The sequence below is a fragment of the Phoenix dactylifera genome, chromosome 14 (assembly GCF_051530095.1).
Source record: "Phoenix dactylifera cultivar Ajwa chromosome 14, Ajwa_hap1_PhDact_Kaust_v1.1, whole genome shotgun sequence".
Lineage (NCBI taxonomy): Eukaryota > Viridiplantae > Streptophyta > Magnoliopsida > Arecales > Arecaceae > Phoenix > Phoenix dactylifera.
Window position 1 is genome coordinate 21,441,729 of NC_143203.1, and position 24,576 is coordinate 21,466,304.

At 39.4% G+C, this 24,576-nt stretch overlaps 3 protein-coding genes and 2 non-coding genes across 14 annotated transcripts; 4 read left to right on the forward strand and 1 right to left on the reverse strand.

The window, feature by feature from the left end:
- Nucleotides 1-2,419: 2,419 nt before the first annotated feature.
- On the forward strand, nucleotides 2,420-4,149 carry LOC103703483 (peroxidase 3-like). The gene is made up of 4 exons (XM_008786338.5): nucleotides 2,420-2,866; nucleotides 2,951-3,142; nucleotides 3,238-3,400; nucleotides 3,522-4,149. The coding sequence occupies exons 1-4, from the start codon at nucleotides 2,660-2,662 to the stop codon at nucleotides 3,932-3,934; spliced, it is 975 nt and encodes a 324-aa protein (XP_008784560.1). The 5' UTR covers nucleotides 2,420-2,659; the 3' UTR covers nucleotides 3,935-4,149.
- A 4,060-nt stretch (nucleotides 4,150-8,209) lies between these two features.
- Nucleotides 8,210-13,054, forward strand: LOC103703484 (putative tRNA-splicing endonuclease subunit Sen2). 10 transcript variants are annotated; one of them, XM_089927127.1, is made up of 4 exons: nucleotides 8,210-8,317; nucleotides 8,415-8,533; nucleotides 10,470-12,483; nucleotides 12,577-13,054. In XM_089927127.1, exon 3 carries the CDS (start codon nucleotides 10,633-10,635, stop codon nucleotides 11,368-11,370), a length of 738 nt encoding a protein of 245 aa, XP_089783253.1. In that variant the 5' UTR covers nucleotides 8,210-8,317; nucleotides 8,415-8,533; nucleotides 10,470-10,632; the 3' UTR covers nucleotides 11,371-12,483; nucleotides 12,577-13,054. The 10 variants fall into 10 exon arrangements, with proteins under 10 accessions (XP_089783253.1, XP_089783256.1, XP_089783255.1 ...); XM_089927130.1 differs by having other exon boundaries at nucleotides 10,592-12,483; XM_089927132.1 differs by having other exon boundaries at nucleotides 8,255-8,317; nucleotides 8,493-8,533; nucleotides 10,592-12,483.
- On the forward strand, nucleotides 8,431-8,529 carry LOC113462503 (small nucleolar RNA Z157/R69/R10). Its single transcript, XR_003384952.3, has one exon. It is a non-coding gene; the product is annotated as a small nucleolar RNA Z157/R69/R10 (small nucleolar RNA).
- On the forward strand, nucleotides 8,913-9,041 carry LOC113462505 (small nucleolar RNA snoR80). Its single transcript, XR_003384954.3, has one exon. It is a non-coding gene; the product is annotated as a small nucleolar RNA snoR80 (small nucleolar RNA).
- Nucleotides 13,055-14,203: 1,149 nt separating the features above from the next.
- LOC103703485 (SUPPRESSOR-OF-WHITE-APRICOT/SURP RNA-binding domain containing protein 1-like) lies at nucleotides 14,204-23,509 on the reverse strand. Its single transcript, XM_039132245.3, has 4 exons — nucleotides 23,289-23,509; nucleotides 20,970-22,094; nucleotides 16,583-16,839; nucleotides 14,204-15,246 (listed from the first exon to the last, which is right to left on the reverse strand). The coding sequence occupies exons 2-4, from the start codon at nucleotides 21,995-21,997 to the stop codon at nucleotides 14,438-14,440; spliced, it is 2,094 nt and encodes a 697-aa protein (XP_038988173.3). The 5' UTR covers nucleotides 21,998-22,094; nucleotides 23,289-23,509; the 3' UTR covers nucleotides 14,204-14,437.
- Between the last annotated feature and the right edge of the window lie 1,067 nt (nucleotides 23,510-24,576).

Below are 24,576 nucleotides of genomic sequence, written 5' to 3' on the forward strand. Positions count from 1 at the left end.
GAGTACTTGGACAAAGCCTCAAAATCTGGTATCAACATATTTGTAATATAGAATTAAGGTTGCTGGTGTTGCATGCAGAGGCTTATCAATTTGTGGTCCTTCTAATAATTGTACTTAGAGACTGCATGGTTACATAAATTTAATATATATTTTTTGCTTTTTCTTTTTTTAAGTGATAACAACCATAATGCATACAGCTACACTACACTGGTGGCTTGGCCACCGTCCAAGAGCTGCACATGGATTGTGTTGACCTAAATCTCCTAAGTGAAATTAAAATAGTTGAAAAGATGGCCAAATGTTCCTCATTTTTCCTTCCTAGTTTTGTTTTATTCCACCAAAGATTGCAATCAAGACATGGTTGCTCTTAATTGTTGTACTCCTGAATTGATGGATTAAATATAGGTACATATGGAAGCATTTACAGCATGAAAACAGGGATGCGTTACACTGTTGAATGAAAGTGAGCTCTAAGAAGCAAAACAAAGGTTAAAGAATTAATGACCAACTAATGGAGCTCTAAAAAACATCGATCAAATCCAACATAAATTTTGATTCCATGTCACACTTGATTTTGGGTTTTGGCCTTGGGTTAAGCTAGGTAGTCACAATATTAAATATCAATTCAGTACACAGCCCAATTGAATATTTTGGGGATTGGATCAGTTAATGAAGTTTGAAGAAAAAGAAATCATATGAAGGACACAAAAAAAGGGACTCAAAAAAGATGTAACTTGTTGTAAATTGAAATAACATGTAACCCAGTTTCATCTGGCTTTGTTTAGTTTTCCTACCTCTGTTTTTCTGGGATCCAGACTGGACCGAAAAATTTGAATATAAAAATATAGATAATGACGCCAACATAATTAGGTTATTTGACTATAGCTTAGAACAGAGTTTCTCTTGGTGATGGGTGACCATGGCGTAACAATATAGTTTTCTTCAATAAATAACGAAGTTTTATAAGCTAAATAGTATAGTTAATATTGTATTCTTCTTTTTTTTAAAACAGAAATTCATAGTAGAATTCAAGGTATGTGCATAAAATATCCTCTTTCTTGTGCTGGCCAACTCATATGTTGCATGCCTCGCCAGCAATTGTTGAGTATTTAATTAACACCATAAAGTATGCCTATCCAGCTTTGTTCAAACTATTTGGAGCGGGTTTTATGGATACTCCATTCGCCAAAGATTTCTATTTAAGATTTCCTCTAATATTATTTCAAATGTATTTATATCTTTAGTCTCAATGTCGCTATAAGTTACTTAAAGTTGTTTCAATATTTTCTTATAACCTTTAACACAACTGAAATACCTATTCTTATTGGAACCTCCTAAGATTTTCATTATTCTTAATAAGGATTTGATTAATAATAACAGAAAATATTTAAGGTGATATATAGAGGTACATCTATTATAACGTAAAAGTGTGAAGTTTGTTTCCATGTGGATCAGCTAATAGAGTTGCAGGTAGCAAAGTAGTGCAGTTAATTCAAGAAACATAGCATTCGCTGACCAGTTTACCATATCTTCATGAGGTTCCATAAACACACAAAGTGTAAATTTGTATATTTTTTATTGCTAATCTTTCATTGTATCTACAAAATCTTAGGCAAAACCAAGGAATCAGCCATATTTATCAGGCCAAATTAAAATGCTCCATGGGCTCAGATTCATCGGTGAATTTAGAACACATAGCGAAGTTATTGGCTAGCTGACTTGATCTATTTGTTTTACAATACATACATCTAACATCTATTTGTATCTAGTTATTTTAGTATTTCTCCTTAAATACCAACTAATTATCGAAACATGGCATACTTTGTGCAACCTTTGGTCGATATAAAATAAGATGAAAATAACAGTAAGAGTAAAAATTAATTTTTGAGGGAAAAAGTGAAAAATTATTGAAGTAATTTATACAGTCATCGTGCGTAAACTCAACCAATACAATCAGCCATCCATTCATCGCATGCATGCGACAAATCTACGAGCCAAATTATATAACAAAGCAGCATCATTAAGATTTGGCGTGCTTCTTTTTCTCTCTTTCTTAATCTTCGAGTTCCCGACAAGCTAGGGTCTTTAGTTTTATACATTTTTCTCTTCCTACCTACACATTGAATCATGAAATGAAATACACATGCACATGACCACTGTTTTAGTCAAATGAATACAAACTGCAACAGTAGGAGGAGGGGAATCAGATATTTTAGGGACCACTGTTTTAGCTCTCAAATGCCACTTGCATGCAGTAAGGTTATTCATCCGTTACTGAATGGAAAGCAAATGCGGACAAGTAAACACCATTTGCAAACCAGCTGTGCTCCCAAGGAACTATTCTCCCTTGCGTCAAAGAAAAGTGACAGCCCCATGAGAATAAAGGCTAAAAGCCAGCATACACCCTAACCTTTACCTCAAACTTTATCTGGCTTGTCCTATGCATTAACTTAGGCTATTCCTTATAACTAATACAAATATAAAAGAAAGGCAGCACATGGCTGTCAGCTCTGGTGAAGAAGCTTCAAAACCTTAGTGGACAAGGGAGTTACACAAGGGGCTATAAATCTGCCTCCATGCCTCAGAGTTCAGGGCATTGTATGCTTTGAATTCCCAAGCTTGTGCATAGGGCTTGTGTGCTAGATTTTGGTGAGCAACCATGAGGATGAGCTTTGTGGGTTGTATTGTTTGGTTACTCTTGGGTCTATTGTGTTGTGTGAGAGCTGATCTGCAATTAGGCTTCTATGATAAGAGCTGTCCAAAGGCAGAGAAGATCATCTCAGACTTTGTTAAGGAGCACATCCCAAATGCACCAACTTTGGCATCACCTCTTCTTAGAATGCACTTCCATGACTGCTTTGTCAGGGTACGTATCATCTTCCTTCCATTAATTGCCTTCTTTGTTCTTCTGATACCAAATAATGAGTTGTGTTCATCATTATACTTGCAGGGTTGCGATGGTTCTGTTCTCATTAATTCCACCAGCAGCAACCAAGCTGAGAAAGCGGCGACTCCAAACCAGACACTTCGTGGGTTCAGTTTCATCGACAGGGTGAAGAGTTTGGTGGAGAAGGAGTGCCCGGGTGTTGTTTCATGCGCAGATATTGTTGCATTAGTTGCAAGGGATGCAGTTGGAGTCATAGTAAGAAGCTCATATAAACTCAAGATTTCCTAGTTTTGGATTCATATTTGATTTATTTTTTTTTCTTTTGGATCTTTGTTTTCCTCTTGCATTAGGGAGGACCCTTTTGGAGAGTTCCAACAGGGCGCAGGGATGGGTTGATCTCCAACTCCACAGAAGCTTTGAATGACATTCCAGCCCCTACATTTAACTTCAGCGCGCTTCAGACATCCTTTGCAAACAAGGGTCTCAATCTGACCGATCTAGTTCTGTTATCCGGTAAACAAATACATCAAGAGCAAATATTTCTCTCTGAAGCATAGAGTTTTAAGGAGGTTTGACAAATTTGATATTTTATAAGGGCTTAGATGGCTAACATTTCTTCTACTGTATGTATCAGGAGCTCACACAATTGGTATTTCCCACTGCTTATCCTTCGACACTCGTCTCTATAACTTCACGGGAAAAGGTGATCAGGATCCTTCTCTGGATAAGTTCTACGCTGAAAATCTGAAGAAGAAGTGCAAGTCCCTCAACGACAACGTAACCTTCGTTGAAATGGATCCAGGAAGTTTCAGAACGTTCGATCTTGGGTACTATAAAAATGTCCTCAAGAGAAGGGGCCTCTTCCAATCTGATGCAGCTCTGATAACCAATGCTGGCACCAAGTCTTCTATTATGAACCTTGTTGATAGCCCTCCTGAAGTATTCTTCCAAGAGTTCGCTTTGTCCATGGAGAAGATGGGCAGGGTTGAGGTCAAGACTGGATCAACTGGTGAGATCAGGAAGAACTGCGCAGTTGTGAATGCTTAGAATAAAATATATCAGGGCAGGTTCCATTTAATTGTGTTCTCTGATATGTTTTGCTTTGTAGTTAGAATAAATAAGTTGAATGGTGTGTTATTAAGGTTCTGCTCTGTTCTGTAAAAGATATTTTCTTTTTCTTTTCTTTTCTTTTTTTTCCTTCAAGGAAATAAAGAATTACCATGAACACTCTGAGCATAAAGGAGTGTTTTTTTTTTTGTAAAGCATGAATTAGCTGCAGTTTAATCTGAATTGTTTCATCAGTTACATGTTTGCTGCATGAGACAGTAAACTCATCAAGAAAAGTTTCGTAGGAGAATTGTTTAAAATTTTACGCAAGGAATGGCGTGCTTGGATCTATAATTGTGTTACAGCAAAACTTGAGAAAGAAATTAAGAGAGTGGTCAAAAAGGATCGAGAAGCATCGTGGATGCGTCACGGGTTGGCGATTAGCTTGAGCTGTTGAGCTATTTTTCTATTGTTAACAACAGATTATTCCTAATGACAACTATGATTCTAATGATGACAAGAGAGCTGTTGAGCTATTTTTTTATCGTTAACAACAGATATTTCCTAATGACCATTATGAAACTGATGATGACAAGATGTTATCAAGATTTTTTTTTTTTTTTTAAATGGATGAAGGGGGAGGCTGAAACAGCCACCCAGCTTATTAAGAGAAGCAGAAGGACAATATGGGTGCAAATGAGCCGGGTTGACCCGTGACCCGACCCGATTCATTTTGGAAATCTATTGGACCAGGTCGGATATTAAAATTGGACCATCCCATTTTTTTGAGTCGGATCTAGATTTACTGAATTTATATTTGATCCGATCCGATTCATTTGAAATTTATATAATTTTGAATTTTCAATCCTACGACCCACACCGAACCGATTCAACCCAAACTTGTAAATCCTACGACCCTAGAACCGCATATTTCCTATTTAGGGAGAGTTCGGGGAGAGGGAGAGAGAGAGAGAAGCGATCGGCTCTATTTTCCTATCATTTTCTCGAGGTGGCTTTCGTATATCTCTGATCTTTCTCGCTTTCTTCTTTGTTTTCTTGATTTCTATTATTGATTTGATTTTTGGGGTTTTTTTCGGGGGAAGATTCGGGTTGGGAGTGAGTTTTGAGGAGAAAGTTGGGATTTTATTTTTATTTTTAACCCAAATTTCTGACAGCTCTCTGTCTTTGTTTGGATGCTTACAGTTTGCCATAATTTTTTTTATTTTTTATTTTGAGAAAGTAGGTTTGATTTGTTCTTCAGTGCTGTTCCTTTGAACAAAAAGTAATTTTTTTTAACAATTTTAGAATTTTATTATGCTTTTTGATTAGTTTCCGCATTGATGAAGGAATGACACTTATAAGCGTTTTTCTGTGGTAACATGAGAATTGATACAATCTTGTATTTCTGCTGAAGCTTTTGATGGTTTTGAGTTTGTTATTTCGTGTTTCAACTCTTCTCTTCTTGGTGTCTTCACCGATCATAGTTCTCTTTTTTTTTTTTTTCCCTTGGTGCATGGAGCTAAAACAGTTTGTCATTTCTTCAGTGCGTTCATGTTGTTCCTCTTTGTGTTTTTGCTGTCAGATCTGTGATGATCTGAGTGTGGCAAACTCTAAAACTTTTCATGTTCTCGTATTATTATAAAGGTTTTTTTTTGTGTGTGTGCATGAATACCCTCCTAAATATCGAATTTTGCATGAATACCCATCCAAATTGATATTTGCATGTATACCCTTTTAAAACACTTGCTTTGCTATTCTATCTTTTTTTTTAATTCTTATTTTTGCATATGTAGCCATGCCATCTAAAGATGTTAAAAAATTACCGATTTTAAATTAAAATAACTAAAATATTTTTAATGGTAGACGTACATATAGAAATATTTATAAGGGTATATAAGTAAATAGCAACTTTCTAATGATATTCATGCAATTTTCTATAGTAGATAGAAAGAATTTAGAGAGGAAGCCAACTAAGAGTCTAAGAAAGAATGAGCCTAGGGAACCGAACAAAGAAGAGCACCTAACCCATAACAGTAAGTCCAAATTCTTGAGCAGTAAGAACCTTCGTCAACTTTTACTGTTTACTATTTGGGAACACCGCCAAATAGTAAAGGGGTTCCACTCTCTATGTTCTTTTCTCCCTTCAGACAGAATGATAGCAAGCTAAATATGAGAAAGAAGTTGATGGTTTGAGTCGACTGTCATTGTTTAAAAAGATTACTGATACTACCTCTGCACAAAATAGGAGATCAGCTTAATGCACAAAATAATTCTCCTCCTTCTCTTACCTTGAATTCCTTGGGCCTATCCTCCAAGGGCTTCACTAGGATAGCCCAAGGCAGAACCACCTTTTCTTTCACAAGTCCTAGTCAGATATTGATGGGATCGAGAACCTTATTGGTGCCAGTGTTTGGTTTGACCTGACACCATCTTCCTTGCTAGAATGTCACACCATCTCTTCCTTGATTTTCATTCCAATATTTCTTGAAACATTGATGGAACCTGTCTAGAGCACTATAAAGAAGGATCTGGTGCAATCCCTAGCAATTATATGTTGGTTGGTGTGCCTAAATAGTAAACAGTAAAAGTTGATGAATTTGGACTTACTGTTATGGGTTAGGTGCTCTTATTTATTTGGTTCCTAGGCTCATTCTTTGTTAGTTGGCTTCCCTAGGTAGATGGAAAGAATTTGGATTATGGAAACAAAGGGGAAGGAGATCGCGAGCTACGAGCTACATCGCAATCGCGGTGAAGAAGGAGATCACGATCGTGAGCCCGCTCGCAATCGCGATGCTGAGCGCAGCTCGCAATCACGGAACAATAGCATAATTTCAAAATTTTATTTTATTTTTAATTAATATTAATATGATTTTTTAACATGGTTAGAATAATTGTTATATTATGGGCATTTGCACAATAATAGAGTTTTATGAGGGTATACATGCAAATATCAATTTTGAAAGGGTATACATGTAAACTTTAATATTTAGAAGGATATTCATGCAAAAACCCTATTAGAAATATCTAGAAATATTTTCACTATAATTTGGTTTTTTTTGCATGAGTACCTTCTAAAAATTCAAATTTACGTTGATACCCTCTTAAAATTTATATTTATTTTTGTACCCTTACAAAATGCTATTTTTGCACAAGTACCTTCTAACACCATTAATAAAAATTATATTTATTTTAATTAAAAATAAAATAAAATTTTGAAATTAGTTGTTTTGTCTTCCATCACTATTATCTTATAAACATTTTTTTGGCACATATATCCATTAAGAATATTTTAGTCATTTTAATTTGAAACCATTAATTTTTTAACGACGTTAAATGGCGTTGGTACATATGTGAAAATAAGGAAAAAAAAATAGAATAGCAAAACTAGTATTTTTTGAGGGTATACATGTAAATATCAATTTTGAGGGCCATTTATGCAAAATTTGATGTTTAGGAGGGTATTCATACAAAAAAAACTCCATAAGAAAATTATAGGAAGACAAACAAACTTGAATCGGACCCAAATTTTTTGGGTTGGAACTTGACCCAACTCGAATGACCCGTTGGATCAAAAAATGTAGTCGTGGACTCGATCCAACCCGATCCGATCTTCTATTGAATTTGATCTGGGTCCAAATTAGGATCCAAATTAGAAACCAGGTTGGGTTGGGATCCCTCATAACTCAGTCCAATCTGATCCATTTGCATCTCTATATGCACCACTCTGTCCAACTTTGCTCGTCTTCAAGTTCTCCAGGAAGCAAATCAGGTGGCTGATTGTTTGGCAAAAATGGCCTGCATTGAACAATGTCAGGAAGTGCGGCGGGAGGGCTTTCCTCATACGCTCGTAGCGTGCATCTTCACTCCCTAGTACCAAACAAAACACACATAATTGGGCTTTGCTTAGTAGGCTTCAGTTGAACGTATTTGGGCTTGGATTGAGCGATATAAGAGCCTAGAGCATTACGTAGAATGGCACACTTTTAGGAGGAGGAGGCCGGAAATGGGCCAAGGCCGACCCAAGCCCCGTCAAGATGGGCCAGGCCCGAGCAAGCCCAGGTGCAGCCACGTTCCGCCTAAAATTTTTGGAAGTAGTTTAATGCTCGGGCCGCGCACGGCGGCCAGGTCCGGTTCTCCCCATAATACCCAACAGCGAGCCGTCTACGGTCGTCCATCCGATGCAAATCCAAAGGCCACAATCTTTAGCTGGCTCGAAACTGCAACCGGGTTCTTGGTGGAAACCCTAACCCCCTTACGCGTATAAATCTCCAACAACTGAGAGGTCTTACCATTTCACCTCCCTCATCTTCTCTCTCTCGCTCGCTCTCAATCTCTCTTCATCGATTGATCAATGGATTCTTTCTCGTAGCGTTTTCTTTCTCTGTGGGTTCTCTTCTCTTTTCCTATTTCGTGTATTTTTTTTTTCATTTTTCCCGATTTTTCCCTGAAGAAGTTTCATTTTCTGGTTATTTTGGTTTAGATTTCTGCTATTATCTTGGGGCGCTGTGATGAGGCTTTATGTGGACTAGAGTTTCTGACACCTGGTCTTTTGTGCCAGTGGTTGAAGACTACCCCTTGGCTGTCTGAGCTCTCAAATCTGTAAGATTTATTCCTCCTCATTGTCAACAGAAACATTTGTTTTCCCTACGTAAAACTAATCCATTCATGGTGGTATTTTGTTAATTTCCTTGACATAATGTTCTTAGAATGCCTTCCAAATCTTCCGCTTTGTTTTTTTTTTCATTGAATATTTTAAATCTCGATTTTCTCGATGTTTATTGAGTTTATTTAACATCTAAGTGCATCCCTGATCTTTTTGTTGGAATTATTTTGTTTTCTTAGATCATATTCATGAGGACAGTCTTTTTAATCTTGTTCTTTTTTTTTGCATCTAATATGCAAATCCTATTATTTAGTAATTTATCTGGACAAAATCTTGGTCATATGTGAATGGGAATGGGATGGGGATGCGTCCATTACCAATTCTGGGGGAGAACAGGTTCCTCTTGGTATAATGGCACGGACGCTATATTTAGTCTTATGTGGTCATCCTGATCTATGGTTTCGCCATCTGTGCCATTTGATCCTGGAAACGCCACATACATCTAGCTGTTTCAGTGCCCATCCCTTTGTTCAGGAAGTCTTTCCTCCTCTTCTCAATTTTGATCTTTAAACTTCTATTCTCTCTTTGTTTTTTTTCCTCTGTGGGGTATTGAAATCTAATCAGTGTTCCATCAGATTCATTGACAAAGAGTGTGGCAGTGATCTATTTCCCTCTTGTTGTGTTATAAAAGATTAAACAGTTTCAAAAGAATAGAATAAATGCTATTTAGATTTAATGATGTATGATTCGCAAGTCACTTCATTTTATAAATCAGACCATCATCTAAGCCCAAACAACCGTATTATTTTCTACAAAGTCTTAATTATGAGGATGTCAGGAACATAATTTTATTGTTTCTTTTCTCTATTGATTAATTAGAGATTAGTCATTAGAAATTCATGTGTGGAGTTAAGAGTATTTAGCTGAAAAATAAAGTTCTGCTTAAATAAAATTATGCACAGATGTAATCAATGATCGATATGGCCGGACTCTCCAGACAATGCTATCACCCTATCTACAACTATTCAAATGTGTCGTATGTATGTAGATTAGGTACAACTTTCTTTGCTTTAAAAACTGTTTGGGACATCCTCATAAGTTTTAAGATTTTAACATTTAGTTCTATCAAGAGCAATTTTTTCTTGTACCCCCACAAAAAAAAAATTGTACCAAAAATTGATTTTATTTACTCCAACCTAATTTGATTGAATCTCATTTGTTCAAATTCAACAGCCTGACCCATCTCACCACATCTAGTCACATAGTTAGCCCAATCTAGATAGGCAAATGGATTGGGTTGGGCTCGTAAGATGGCCCATCTTGCAATTCTATAAACACTCAGAGAGAGCTCATGAACGGACTCACGCACCACAAAAAAAGACCGCTCCTGGAAAGGACACTTCGGCGAAGATATGTCGGTTACCACTACGTTATGAAACCCTACCTCTCTCATTAGCCTTCGATTCACCATGCTGTGACCCCTGAACCTAAATAATCCTAGGGCTTCCTCTTTCCTCCGCCGCCGAGGGAGTCTCGAGTCTCCTATTATAATCTGTTCTCCTTTGCGATGTTGGGGCGGAAGCCGTACAAGACGAAGCTGCGCATACTTTACCAGCGCGGCCGCCGCGCTCGCCAGAGCTCAACTTCGCTCACGGCGACCCCGAGCTCCGCCGCTCCGCCGGTTCTTTCACTGGTGATCGTTCAAAACTCCAAAGAATTACCATTAGAATTTGTTCTTTTCCTCTCTTTTTACCTTTTTATTTTGATTCGAGCTGAAATGCCTGATTTTGTTTCTTGATCTGTCCTTTCTTGTGGTATTGTGAAGATTGTTCAAATTTGTAGGGTTTCTTGATCTGCCCGATTTGAGTGTCTCCATGCTGATCTTACATAAATACAGATGTCAAAGCCTGCTTCTTTTGTTGATAATTGCAGGAGCATTCATGTTCAACTTTAACCACACTAGTCCAAGAACTTACTATCTGTTTGATTAATTATGCCACTTTAGTGGAGATTACTGTTGATATGCTTCTTCCATTACTATTCTTCACTATCAGGAACTTCACCCAATTGGATCCGTTCTCACACATTATTCTCCATGGAGTTAAGTAGACCGAGATGGAAGGGGAAAGGTTTTGCAGACATAGCCCATGCAAATCCTATGTCGGAAATTGTTGCTCAACTTCAAGTCTCTCTTACCCAATCAGAAGCATATGCATTGTTATCTGGCTGCGACATTCTTCTTGAAGCTGAACCGGAGTCAGCTGATCTTCTAAGTAAAACCTCCTTTGGCCGAGCAATCATTACCTCTAACAAGGATAAACAATGGTTCCAATTAGGTCCAGAGGAGGCTTTCTATCTGTGTCATGCTCTAAAATGCCTTAAGGTCTCAAGAGACAAAGAAACCTGCATGAGTGAATTGGAGTTGTGGGATCACTTCAGATCTAAAAGGGAAGCATTTCCTGAGTTTTACAAAGCATATTTTTATCTTCGTTCTAAGAATTGGGTTGTTCGCCCAGGGATTCAGTATGGTGTGGACTATGTGGCTTACCGTCACCACCCGGCTCTTGTTCATTCAGAGTATGCAGTGCTTATGGTTTCAGATGGTGATGGCAACACAAGCAGCGGTCGGTTGAGGGTGTGGTCTGACCTGCATTGCACCCTTCGAGTCTGTGGCTCAGTTGCAAAGACACTATTAGTTCTTATGGTTAGAAGATATGGAAGTGATAGGAATTCACTAAATTGTTTGGAAGAATTCATTGTTGAGGAGCGAACTATCACAAGATGGGTACCAGAGCGCTGTCGGGAGGATCAAGGCTTAGAAGAAGCTCTTTGAGTTGATTGAAAGGGAGATATTGAGGTTTCTAAATCCTTCATCCTAATTAGCTTTCTTAAATTAGTGGGATGCTTACATTCTTCTTTAGGTTTTTGTTCATGGAACTAGCTTTACAAGATTATTTTTCCTTTTCTTTAAAATTATTCAACCAAACCCAACAGTCTGTTTTTATTGTACTAATACAATTGCTGACTCAATAAGAATTATAAACTGTTGTGATTGGTAGTTCCCTTAGTATCTAACTGGACTCTGTGTTTCAATCTTTTATGATTGGCCCGGGAGTCTACTTTTGTTTTTTTGGGAGTTTGTGTGCAATTCGACCTGAGGTTGCCTGTATATGAATCGTTGTTAAGGAAAAATGATCCAGGGCTTGACTATTATGGTTATAGTCATGATTTCAGTCATGCAGCTTGTGATTTTTAAAGTCAGTACCTTTGGAAATGCAAAGAACTATTGTTATTTTGTAAATTGATAACATCTAACGTTGAGAACATTAGATGGATAATTAGATGGGTAGATATAGTTTTTGATTGCACTACTTGATCATGAGGATAAAACTCAGAGGAAGATTTAGGTGATGTAATTTGGTCTGGTTTTTTCACATTTGGCATGATTTGGCCCAATACATTTGTAACCACCCAAGGAATTTTGGAACTGCTTATTCAACAGTGGGTTTGATCCTGATAAAATGATGAGCATGCCCAGCTTTGCTGCCCCTGATTATTTAATTCAGCCTCAGGTCTCTATCAAGTCTCTACAGCTCCACAGTACCTATTAACACCTCTGTACCAGTTTCCCATGCATCTGTAACATTGTGGTCTCATTATCCACAGGGAGGGTGATGTGTTCTTAATTCACGAACATGAAAGTATTGATACATGACAGCACCAGCGCAAAGTCCATAAAACACATCCAGTATACATTTCTAATGAGAATGTGTTTGCATCTTAATGTAGGGAATTCATGGGTTGTCTTATTTTGGCCTTGTTACAATTCTCCAGCAGTCCAGTGATTTGTCCATGATCCTGACTTGGCTATCAGTTTGGACTAGCAACAAATACCTCCATCACAAAGGATATTGTGGAAGCTGGTGACTTGGTGGTTTTTCCTGCAGTAAGAATCATCTTTTCTTTCTTCTTCCTCTTCTTTTTTTTGTTTGCCTTTAATCATAATGCTCACGAGTGTCTCATGCCATCCATCTTGTAGGTTCCCTCCATGAATGTTAAGACAATCTGCAAAACTTTGCAGATGTTATAAGAGTGATGTATCTTAACAAATAGCATGCTTTGAGTCTCTGTTCTAGTTGGGCTGTGATCAGCTTCACCACTAAAGCTTGGGTTGAAGAAGAAGACGGTGCTGTTACCCTATATGCCAAACATAGGGTGATTCATCTTTTCAAATTTCCTCCAACCATGCAGGGTCCATTTTATCAAATGTCCCAGATCCATTTTTGCAGTGTAACTTGAAGTCCTGTTAGTTGAGTTTAAAAAATAGGATGAAGTAGAAGTTTGTAGCCTGAGATGGCAGCACAATGATTTGTCCCCCTGCAGTGCATTGATTACAACTACTAAGGTCCATAATAGATTTTCTGCAATAAAATATTCTGCATAACATGTAATTAAACATTTTGCATACCATGTAATTTGGTTTTCTTTCCTCTGAGTTGATCATGGGAAGCTTTAAATGGCTTTGTTTGTGAATGATTTTTTTTAACGTACCCAGTTTTTACCTAAGTGATCTCGAGTCTTCTGAGTTTGTTTCCAGCTTCTTTAACAACATTTTCTTAAGCTGCATTGAGATTGATACTGTAGATCGTATGTCAAGGGTGAATGCTTTTACATTATATACAGTTTAATTTGTGAAGCTCTTACGGAGAAAAGGTGTTTATAATTTACTGTATCTCATATAAAAATTATTTAAATGTCTAACAACAGAAATTTAAAATGTTATATCTGGTCGTTTTGATTGCAAGCAGCTGGAAGGAGTTCAAATGATGCTGAACCACCATCTTCTGATTTTATCACTAGTAAGAAAATCGATGAACATGTATATCTCCTGTAAATTTTGGAGTTCTTCCAATTACATTTTAGCCATGATTGTAATGAATTTAATCTGGTAATTATAAAATGCAATCTAGTGGGAAAACAGGCATGTCTCGAACAGTGGAGCCTTGCTTGGTTTGCCCTACAAGCCGCATAGATCGGCTGTGCAGAGTAAGGGTACATGTCCATGTGGCCTTCCCACGAGTGAAAAGAACAAGGCTGGTGGTTGCAGTAGCCTCGGAGGACACAAGACCTTTCTTCTCAAGGCTAGATCACAGAGAGCTTCTTCGGACGCTTGACCAAAGCATTCAAGTGATATCTCCCACTTGAGTGTGGAAAGGTCCGAAAAGACGAGACAGGAGAAATCCAAGAGACTTGAGGGCTCATAGGTTTTACAATCCAAAAGACACAGGAAATGACCATGTTAGTTGGATTCTGCAATCCCAAAATTGCGGGCAAGGAGAGTAACATCTGCTTCAAGTCTCTCATGCTTCACTTTTGTTTCTTCCTTTTACTGATGGGCTTGAGGTTAATAGATTTGAACCTTTATCCTCATGTTGCAATTAAAAGAGTAACTACAATTTGAGCGTCTGGAGATGATGTTAAATCTACTTTGTATATGAAATACCGATTCGGACCATGCTGATTATAGATATTAGACTGCCATTTTATCAAAGACCTCAATATGACTGAAAGTGAACAAAACTCTGACCCTGATGATCACTATATTACTGCAGACGTAAATCCTTCAAAACGTTGAAGTTTAAGCATTCCACAGCCAACTAGAGGAATTAAGGCTCTTGATCTTGGGCTCGTTACTAGGAAATGATAATACAACCTGTTCATTGATCATAATACTTGCACAGGTAAAAAGTTCCATCATGAAGGAAGCAAAGTTCGATAGCAAAGCTAACCTAGCATACATCAACATTCAGGTTTGCATTACAGAACCTCGGCTTCTCTGATTAGAAGGAAAAAAAAAAAGGAAAACAAAGAAAATTCTATCAAGTACGAGAATCTTCTCATCACCTTGCTGCAGCTCTTGCACTCATGGAAGAATGGTAGCTGGTGCTTCTCTGCTTGCGGTACGAAGTATAGACATCATCATATTGACTCACTTCATTCGGATTTGCAGTAGCCCCTAGTCCCAACCGGCCTGAGCTGCTTGATCCTGGTTTGCGATCCACGCTCCCATCTGCATAAGTTCCAGTCTCTGGGTCCACCTTCAAGTTAGGAGGTGGGGGAATGCAAGCCCCTCCCTTGCGAACAGGAGGCTCATGTTCATACTCACCATCTTCATCATTCGAGTCGGATGGTCTCATTGGCCCTTCGGATGGGTTCACCTCACCAATTTCCTTGAAGAATTTCGAGACTCTCTCAAGAATCTCTGACTGGGGCACAGTGGATGGCGGAATCACAGTGGGTATGTCTAGTGGGCTCATGGGAGAGTAGGGAACACCACTACCAATCTGCATCTTCCTGACCATGCCAGGAATGAGACCAGGGGGAAACAGTGGATACGGCGGGGGGCTTTGGTCGGTTATGTTGGCTGCAGAATTTGGTTGCAAGTGAGAAATTGGTGGTTGTGCAACTATAGGGGCATTTGATTGGACTGGCACAGTCCCTGGAAACAAATTTGGAGCAGCATGCGGGAAAATGCCAGCTGGTAATTGGTTTGATTGGTTCGTTAGGAATGGCTGAGACAAAGGTGGTGCAAATTGGGATGGCAGGGCTGATGCAGAGGGCAGCCGTTTCTCCATCTCCTGTTGATCTAGGGAACCTGGTGAAGAGTTCTGCTTATCTGGATGCCATTGTTGAGGCGCATGTTGCAATCCTGGAGTGTGTTGATAAAATAAAATGTTTAGCACCATAAAACTCCTCAGAGTTGATTTAAATACACTACTACAAGTCATAGTCAATAGTAATCATTTCAGGCTTATGCTTAAGTAGGTCTGGGGGGCTCAAAACAGTTGTAATATTTTTTTGTAAGTTGTCAGAGAGTGACATATCCAGCATGCATAAGCATGCAATAACATATTTTGGGAGGAAAGAAGACTCTTTTGCATAAGATGGTATGGAAAAGGATTATGCATGAGCCAAGGGAATGTCAAAACAGAGGATTAAGCAAGTCTTCAAAGTGTTCAAGGCTATGAAATGGGGGCATGACTAGCAAAAAGAATAAAACCCTCTATAACACTATGGCGATTATTTTGTATGTTATCTAACAGATCGGTAAAATGAAGTCAAGATTTGTATAGAGATAATTGATAGCTATTGACTCTTCGATGATTACCCCCTGACACATGCCATTGGGACTTTAGTCCACCGGTTGGCACCTCTCTCCTCCGCATTTGTGCTAGGGAGAGAATCTGAGTTAGAACTTGGAAGGTGGTGCTCCATAAATGTTCTTAGATGATGATTATGACCAGGATTACCACCTGACACAACTTATGCCCTTAAGATAAAGTATCTGTACAAAAGGGTAGATCAACTTATTCATAGACAAAAAGTTCAAGCAAAGAGTGGGGGGGCCTGCGACCATTATAACTTGAAGCTTTTCTGAACTTGTGTGAGAGTCCAAGTGATGCCTAGGAATCTTAGGCAAGGGAGAGTGCTCCAGGACTAAAAAGGTCATTTGACAGTACTAACAAATGCGGCAAGGTGTTAGGGCTTGAAGCAACATAGACACCACCAACGATATATAAAACTTGGAAAAATAAAATGCTTTTTTACCCAGGATGTCATTAGCTCAATTTACCACACTCGATCAACCTCCCTTAACCTGTGTAGTTCCCTCAGATGGCTCACCTATACATGCTGCTAAAGCATGATTTTGCATGGAAAATTTAGTGAAATTTGAGGTGCGAGAACCATAGTGTTCTAAGAGACTATTCATAAAGGAGGTACTATAAGTAATGTTCTGAAGTAGTCCATCAAAAAGCTTGGCAAATTAATAGGTGAAGAACCTCACCAATGCTCATCAAAAAAAAATGTTAGGGAGCTCACAAGCATGCTCAAGTTTTGGTTCATTCAAGGCTTGATTAAGTTAAGTAACTAAAACTTTTCTGGTGAAAAATAAGCTCTGAAAAGCTCAAAGATGTTCTGCACGCAGAAACATGTTGAGCATGCACATGAGAGAGAGAGAGAGAGAGAGAGAGAGAGAGAGAGACCTGAGGAATCTGAAGCTTCTCTCTGTGTTGTTGAACGCAAAGGTGCTCCACCTGTCATCTCAAGTTCAAGGGTAGCAATAGTTTCCTTGTCATAAACTTCCTTCAAAGCCCAGAACTGTAAAATCTTCTCCAACCGAGACTGGTTAGAATCTTTGTTGTGTGGATTATTGTAAATCCTTGCAAGCATGGATCCAAGTACAGGTTTAAATGCCAGAGCCTCATTATCAAGATCTTGAGGATTCATCCGCCGCTGCAAGCTGGAATGGTATGGTTGATGTCAAGACAACAGCTAGCAAGAATAAAATTGACATTGGGTGGTAAACAAAGTGAAAGGCCACCTCTAATGCAGTTATCAGGAGGGAAATCAGTCTAGCCATGTTAAACTGAGAAGCATTCAATAAATTGTAAAGTCTACTTGCGAGGAAGGAAATGCAACGTTAAAAAAAATTGATAAATCCCCATTGTGCAAAATTCTGTTGTAATTTGATTTCAATAATCCAAAGTCAGAAAAAAAAAATGCATAGAAAACTATGCATTTGAGAATCGTTAATACTGGAATTCAAATAACAATATGTAAAGATGCTGTGAGAAGTGGCCAATTACACTCATGCACAATCTAAATTTGCTGTTAGCTAGCTCAAACTTGTAATATGAATGATGAGGCTATGCTATTCACCATTATAAACTAGAAATTTAGCAGAAACAGCATTGGGGATAAAGACACCAGTGGAGCTAGCTCAAAATTGTAATAGTACAATAAGGCTGCGCTATTCACTAATTATAACTAGAAATTAGCATTGGGGATATAGACAAAACAAATAAAGACCATGCAACAAATTGCAACAGCCATTGTGAATCAGAAGCACCAGAAAAGTAACTACTGTAGTTACCATTATGAACCACCACGTGTAGCACCTCTATATCTTCACTTTTACACATCTTCAAAAAATTATTAAATATTTTTGCATGTTCTCAGGCTGATTCCAATGTGCCCAAATGAAGCAATTAGCAAACTATAATACGTGATGGTCTTCCAGGACAGGATCGCTACCTGTCCCCAAGGATTCCTACAAGAAATATTAGCTTTCTCCATATGTCCATTGAACAGTTCATGGTAGTGAAGGCTTTTAATATCAGATAGTTCACTTATGCACGTAGGTGGACAATACCGGGATGAACCAAGATACTAGGTTTATTTTCACTAACATAGGAGAGTAACAAATTCTAAACTTGGTCAGATATGTAGATACCTTGGACAATATACACAAATATGGCTATGTGGGAGAGTACAGGAAGCAACCATTGATGGAAGGCAACGGGAAAAGGAAATTACATTGGTCAGATATGCCTTATATAGGTTAAACCACAACAAATATGTAAATGAGATTTTAAACTATTTTAATTTCAATTTTTTTGAAGTTATTTGAAATCTGAAATTTAGGAAGGTGCTTGCAGAGTCTTAAGTAGTCCAAAACTTCTCAAATTCAGGAGTTCAAAATTTAATTGATCTGGAAACTACGTACTTTTGCTGGTTTGGAGTAAAATCTTTTACAGACAGAAATCAGAATGCTCCTAATCAGATAATAGGTCAGCTGAGGAAAGTTTTCCACTTACTGGGATTACATTTTGGTGCATTTAAGTGTTTTCTTTTACAATAAAATATGAGGAGGGCTAAAAATTTATACCTTGAGACTTGTCTTAAAATATTGGAAAAAAGATGTGGTAATTTATCATAACTCTTTTCTTCTTCTCCTTCTTTTGTTTTCTTGCTTCATTCTCTCTCTAAGCAGAACCACATAACCCTATTCCTCAGGCTACATTAGTTTGATATCAAAGCCAAACTACATAATCCTTTCTTCATAGAGCAATTAGCTACATCATTACAAAGGCAGAATAGTGTGGTTGTCCACAATTAAATGTCGAGGGCATGGAAAGCCACAAGAAAAGAGTGCATGGAAGTGCCTAATAAAAAGAAAAGGGAAAAAATATTGAGATGCAGTTATGTTTAGATACAGCTGTTCTTAATTAAATCAACTAGTTTACAGGCGTGTTTGGTATTGCTTAAAAAAGTGCTTTGTGACTTCTAATATAAAAAAGCACTTCTTGAAAAAAATGTGTTTGGTTATAGTACCAGGAAAGTGCTTCTACAAGAAGAAAATTTTAAAAAGTGTTTCTAAGAGAAGCTAGAAAACCTTGCTTATAGCTTATCCTTCTCTTTGCAACACCTAACATGCCCTGAGCCGTTGAGAAAAAAGATGCTGCTAATCCCATTTTCTTGGTTATTAAGGAAGAGTCCAATACTAGATCAACTGATGATATAATGATGCTAGAAGCAGCATACTAAGGCCATCCACTGCAAATCCCCAATGGTGATCTATGCACAAGAAGTCCAACAATTGAAGGCCCGGTAGTTGAAATCTAGCAGTCATTGATTTTGCTATTCAAGTCATATGCTAATGATGTCCCATGACAAGATGTAACTACTGAATTGACAATCATGGGCAAGGATATCCAATAATATGATCTGTCCAATTTCACTCCAGCAGTTTCATTCAACTCTATATTAGTGAACTTGTTCTGTAGATCTAGATCATGTGCAGCCAAAAGTCAATCATCTAATTGTAAGTGACGCAGATTACTCCCATCAAATTGTGGAAATGCAAAATCCGGCATAAAGATAGAGTTCATTGTAGTGATGTCACAGCAAGATCAACAAATTAAAAGCAAATAATGAAAATCAGATTCTTGATTATTTTGATTTTATATTTTTTTTTAATTTTAGATCTATTTAAGGGTTAAAAACTAGTAAAGTGTTGAAAGAACCACAGCTATTTAAAACTCCTCAAAGTTAGAATGCAAATCTTGATTGACAAAGAAATACATTTTGACGCAGGAAGTCAAAATTTTGGTGGATTTGGAATCTCGTGTATGATACACTTAGGGCTCGTTTGGTTCGCGGGAAAAGAAGAGGGGAAAGTGTGGACAACGGGAAAGTAATGAGATGTCTCTTGTTTGGTTGGAGTTTTCAAAGGAGAGAGACGAGAAAGTTGTATTCCCATGGGAATATGATTCTCACATTTCATGGAAAAATCTTTCCCATGAGAAACATGGAAAAGTTACTTTTCCATGAGGTGGAAATCACTCAATTTTTATTTTTTCCCAAAAAGGCCCTTCAGCATTAAAGAAACATTAAAGAGGCATTAAAGACCTAATTTTTATTAAGGGCATAATAGGAATTATACATAACTTTTCCAGAAAAGTGGATAGCCAACCAAACATAAGCACTTTGGAAATTTGTCATTTTCCCATGGTCAACCAAACATGCCAAAAGTACTTTCCTAGACATCCTCTTCCTAGGAATTTGTTTTTCAGGAATCATATTTCTAGGAGAAAAAATGCTTCCCGCGAACTAAACGAGCCCTTAAATCAAAAGAGCCGGTTTTATGATAGTTTTGAGTTAAAAGAAGTTGCAAATTCATTAGGACTGTCCTACAGTATTATTCAGGTGTCTTTTAAAATAAATCTAGGGAGACTCGAAAATTATAATTTTACACTTATTCTCAAATGGGAAATAATGTGTTAGTTCGACATCCCTTTGTTCGACCCCTCCCCCCCCCCCCCTTCTTATTTTCTTTGGTCTTCTCTTTCATCCCCATCACAAAGGCTATGTCATGAAAGAAGCCTTATGTCAGGATTAAAGGCAGCAATTATTGCTCAACCAGCCTTACATCAGCTGATTCCCATCCCTTTCCACTAGGGAGAGGATCAGGGCTCAAACCCTGGTAATGGCATTCCCAGAGTATGTCTCCAAAGAAAAAAAGTAATAATTATTGAACCTAAAAAATTATCTGAAAACCCTCAGACCTACCATAACTGAATTGGAAATTGGAGCCAAGTACAAGTCGTCTACTTCAAGTTAATGAGATTGATATAAAGATAATCTGCAACTAGTAATACTTCGTCCACCATTTTAAGAAGCGGTATATGTGGCCACATATGCAGTGGTCATCTTCTGACTGCACCGCACTCCCTATGTGTGGTTAATCTAGGCAGCTAGGGTGCATATGGGCCAAATAGGCAGCCCACTTAGCACTATGCAACTAGATATGCAGCCGAACTGTGTGACCAGTTATGTGGCAAATATTATGCAAGCTTATGCGAGCGACTGAAGATAATAGAAAATTAAAGAAAATGTCAAATACCATCAGTTTGGATATGACAAATATAATGTTAATTTGTCGAAAGTAAAGGCTGGTAGCAAATGGAAATCCAGGAAGAGTTGCATGTTATCGTCAAGAAAATTAAATGCTACTTTACACAAATCAAAAGTTAAGCATCTCCAGCTACATGTTGATTGCACAAAGAAAAGGAAAAGAGAAAAAAGGACCTGTCAAAAAGTATATCATTGGCCAGGAAAATGATGTGCAGTTGTCTCTCTGAATCATCTAGAGCAAAAATTCTATCTCTGAGGGCTTCGGCCAGAGCCGGTGCAAATGGTGATCTCTGCATAAACCACATCTTGGCTCCCTTAATTGATTCTTTTGTACCTGTAAGATTACTCAGCACATTATTAAGCTCAGCTGCAACATCAGATGGAAGTGGTCCTGATAGGCCCTTGAAAGATCTCGTTGAAGGCTCATAATCAGCTCGAGCTTGGCCCATGAATGGTTGGGAGTGGGGTGCTTGCTGATGCTGATCATAATAGGGTGGATAAGGCTGGTGCAATTGAGCTGTTCCCATCATAGAACCTGGAGCACCACCAGCTCCCATGGGAGGAGGGTTTAGGGGAGATGGATTTAACATGGGATTGTGAGACAAAGGCATCATAGGCATAGATGAGGAAGGAAAGGAAGGATTGAAGGCTGAACCAGGTGGCCGTGTGGATAGCCAGAGTTTGTATTTGTAGTAATTGTGACCCTCACCACCAAATAGGAAACTGTAAGCAGGGTTGTCCTGCTGCTTCTCACGGATCATAGCTTCAAATTCAGGGCCATTTTTGGCAGCATATTCCACTAATTTATCAATTCGTTTGTGTAGCTCAGGATCAGAAGGAGGCACAGCTAGGGGAGGGGCTGAATCAAATGGGTGCATGTAAGGGGAAGGTGGCATGAGATGAGGGGGTGGATGGGGTGCAAAAGGGGGTGGTGATTGTTGCTGTTGTTGAAGATGAAGAAGGGGATGGTGATGGGGAGGATATAGCTGCTGCTGCTGAGGCACATGGCGATGGTAGGGAGGAATTTGTTGAAGCGAGGGATGAGGAGGCAGGAAAGGTGGGGCATGTACTTGGTGAGGGAATTGTTGAGATTGTGGGTGGAAACCAAACTGCTGTTGTTGTTGCATACTGGCCTGTTGCTGCTGCTGCTGCTGCTGAGCAAAGGCCATTGCTGCTGCATATTCATGAGCTTGCCGATCCATCAATGAGTATGGCTAGCCAACAGTGTAGGGTGTGTATAGAATTCAGAAGCTATCAATAGCCAGGCAATCTTACTGACTCTTTCAATGAACTGCAGACCTGAAAGCACCAATGCAAACATAGATGTTGTAAAAATGAAAGTAAAATTTACACCAGAAAGTAAAACATACAGCAGGAGAACAGCATGAAGACAACAAAGACTCGATTACATTATAATAATAGCTCACCTACACAATAACAGTATAAAAATGATCACCACCAACCAAATTCATGGAACCACATTTCCAACATATCAAAGAACAGCACCCTACAAATTTCATCTTTCAGGTAAAAGATGCATATGGACAAGGGCATAAAATGGTACTTCTTATACCTTGTACAAGAAAAGGCCCTATTAAGGACATAAACAGGGGATGTTCATTCTAAAAAGGCAAGCAAAATTGAAAACAAAGGATAATTAGCACAAGCAAAAGAGAGCAAAGGAAGAGCATTCTAACAGCCATCAGGATTAAGCCGAAGCTACTGAGAGAATAATTAGCACTCTAAGTTGCTCAAAGGATTAATTAGATCACCTAAAACTTCTTTTTTTCCCCTCTCTTCTTTTTTTTTTCGCTCCAGCCACAGCAACCAACAATATTGATGCAGTGTTATTCGCAAACTTTATCTAATCATGGCAGGATACATCAAACAAGAGAAGGTCAAGAATTTATAAGCCCAAGAAAAAGGAACTTTTTAGCTCAATAACGAAACCTAGCAAAGATAGGCCTTGCACGTCAACACAAGTTCCTTTTCCATCAAAACCAGCACATTTGGTGATAAGAACTCACTCTCTAGCAGCAATACTATTTGATTTTTTTCTAAAAATAATAAAACCTATATCTTCCTTTTTTTGTGAAACCTTGATCAAGCTAATCTAACAAAAAGAAGAAAAAAAAATTGCTCACAAAACTGGCGGTGAAATTTACGTTCTAAATAGTAATATCAAGAACAAAACCAGCACCAAATATAAGAGAATTGATTAAATCGAAACAATCCTAAAAAGGAAAATAAAAGCAAAGCAAAGAAAAGAACCTTTTTATGCGATAAATCCCAATGCTTAGACAACTAAAAGAAGAAGGACCAGGGTATAACCCCACGCGACGAACCTAGGAATCACGCAAGCGGCTCATTTCCAGCTACTAGGATTTCGAGGACTGGGCTTAGGGCTTTGGCTTTAAGTTATATGGAGATCGAGAACAAGGAAAGCAGCGCAGAAGAGGGAACAGAGGAGAAGAGGAGACTCAGAAGGATTACCAGTGATCCGGTAAGGATGGCTGCGGTCCGATCGAGAGGGGGGGCGGCGGAGCTCCACCTGCCGCGGCGGCGGTGTGACGGGAGAGGGAGGAGAGATCGAGAGAGGGAGATGAGGGAGAGAAGGATGACGGGTATGCGATGAGCGAAAGGAAATCGACCCCGGGGCCCGACTCGGAGGAACTTGGTTAGGGTTAGGTTTGGCTTGCCCCAGCAACCCAGTTGAGAGTAGGGGTGGCAAAATATGACCCGACCCGTGTTCGACCCGCCATAAACAGGTTCGGGTTTGGCCTAAACAGGTTCGGGTCGTAAACAGGTTGACCCGATTAATCTGTTTATTAATTGGGTCGGATACAGGTTTTAAATATCTGACCCGTTTAACCCATATAACCTGTTTAATATATGGGCCTTATTGGGCCTGATTTTATCCTAAATAAAATAGATGGAGGCTAAGATCCAACGGCTGGGAGGGGAGGGGAGATGAGATCACCAGATGAAAACAGTGAGAAACCCCCTATAGCCCTCGGGTTCTTTCCCTCTTTCCCTCCTCCATCTCTCCCTCTCTTCCCCCGGCTGCCGAGCCGCCGAAGCCCGAAGGTCTTCCTCCGGCCGTCGCCCCTCCGTCGAAGACCGCAGCCGACCATTGCCTCCCTCTGTCGTCGCCCCTCCGTCGAAGACCGCAGCCGGCCATTGCCTCTCCGGTCGTCGCCCCTTTTCGTGGGATTTCACCTTGGTCCCCTCAGATTCGGCGAACAAGCGAGCAGAGGAGGTCGGTGAGGAGGGACTCGATGATGCCGAGGAGAAGCAGAAGATCCGGAGACGCCAGGCCTTCGATGATGCCGAAGAGGTCGATGAGGAGGGACTCGACGACGACTCAGGTCGGAGGAGGGGGCTAAGCCGCCAAAGGTCGGAGGATTTCATCGAGATCCGGGAGTCGTCGGAGGAGCGGAGGAGGGAGTGGTGGCCGCGGAGGGAGACGCGGGGGTCGACCGTCGACGGCCCAGGGCTTGCCGCGGTTGGGTCGTGGGACCTTCCGACTTCCGAGGCGGGGCTTCTGAGAGGTGGGCGGCGGCCGCTACCGGCGGACGGAGGGGCAGGCGAATGAAGTGGGAAAGGGTTTTGGGGCTGGGCCGCTGGAAGAGTGAGGATTGAGGAAGGAGGTCTTGGACTCTTGGAGGAGACGGGTGAGGGAAGAACGGAGAGGGGAGGGGAGGGTGTTTAAACGGGTCACGGGTCACGGCCTCACGGGTGTTTAAATGGGTCAAAATTCAAAAAAGAACTGTTTAAACAG

Coding starts and splice junctions, on each gene's coding strand:
- LOC103703483 (XM_008786338.5), top strand. CDS start 2,660: ATGAGGATGAGCTTTGTGGGTTGTATTGTTTGGTTACTCTTGGGTCTA. Junction 2,867..2,950: donor TCCATGACTGCTTTGTCAGG/GTACGTATCATC, acceptor TTATACTTGCAG/GGTTGCGATGGTTCTGTTCT. Junction 3,401..3,521: donor CGATCTAGTTCTGTTATCCG/GTAAACAAATAC, acceptor TGTATGTATCAG/GAGCTCACACAATTGGTATT.
- LOC103703484 (XM_089927127.1), top strand. CDS start 10,633: ATGGAGTTAAGTAGACCGAGATGGAAGGGGAAAGGTTTTGCAGACATA.
- LOC103703485 (XM_039132245.3), bottom strand. CDS start 21,997: ATGGATCGGCAAGCTCATGAATATGCAGCAGCAATGGCCTTTGCTCAG. Junction 16,840..20,969: donor AATGATATACTTTTTGACAG/GTCCTTTTTTCT, acceptor ATACCATTCCAG/CTTGCAGCGGCGGATGAATC. Junction 15,247..16,582: donor AGAAGCTTCAGATTCCTCAG/GTCTCTCTCTCT, acceptor AACACACTCCAG/GATTGCAACATGCGCCTCAA.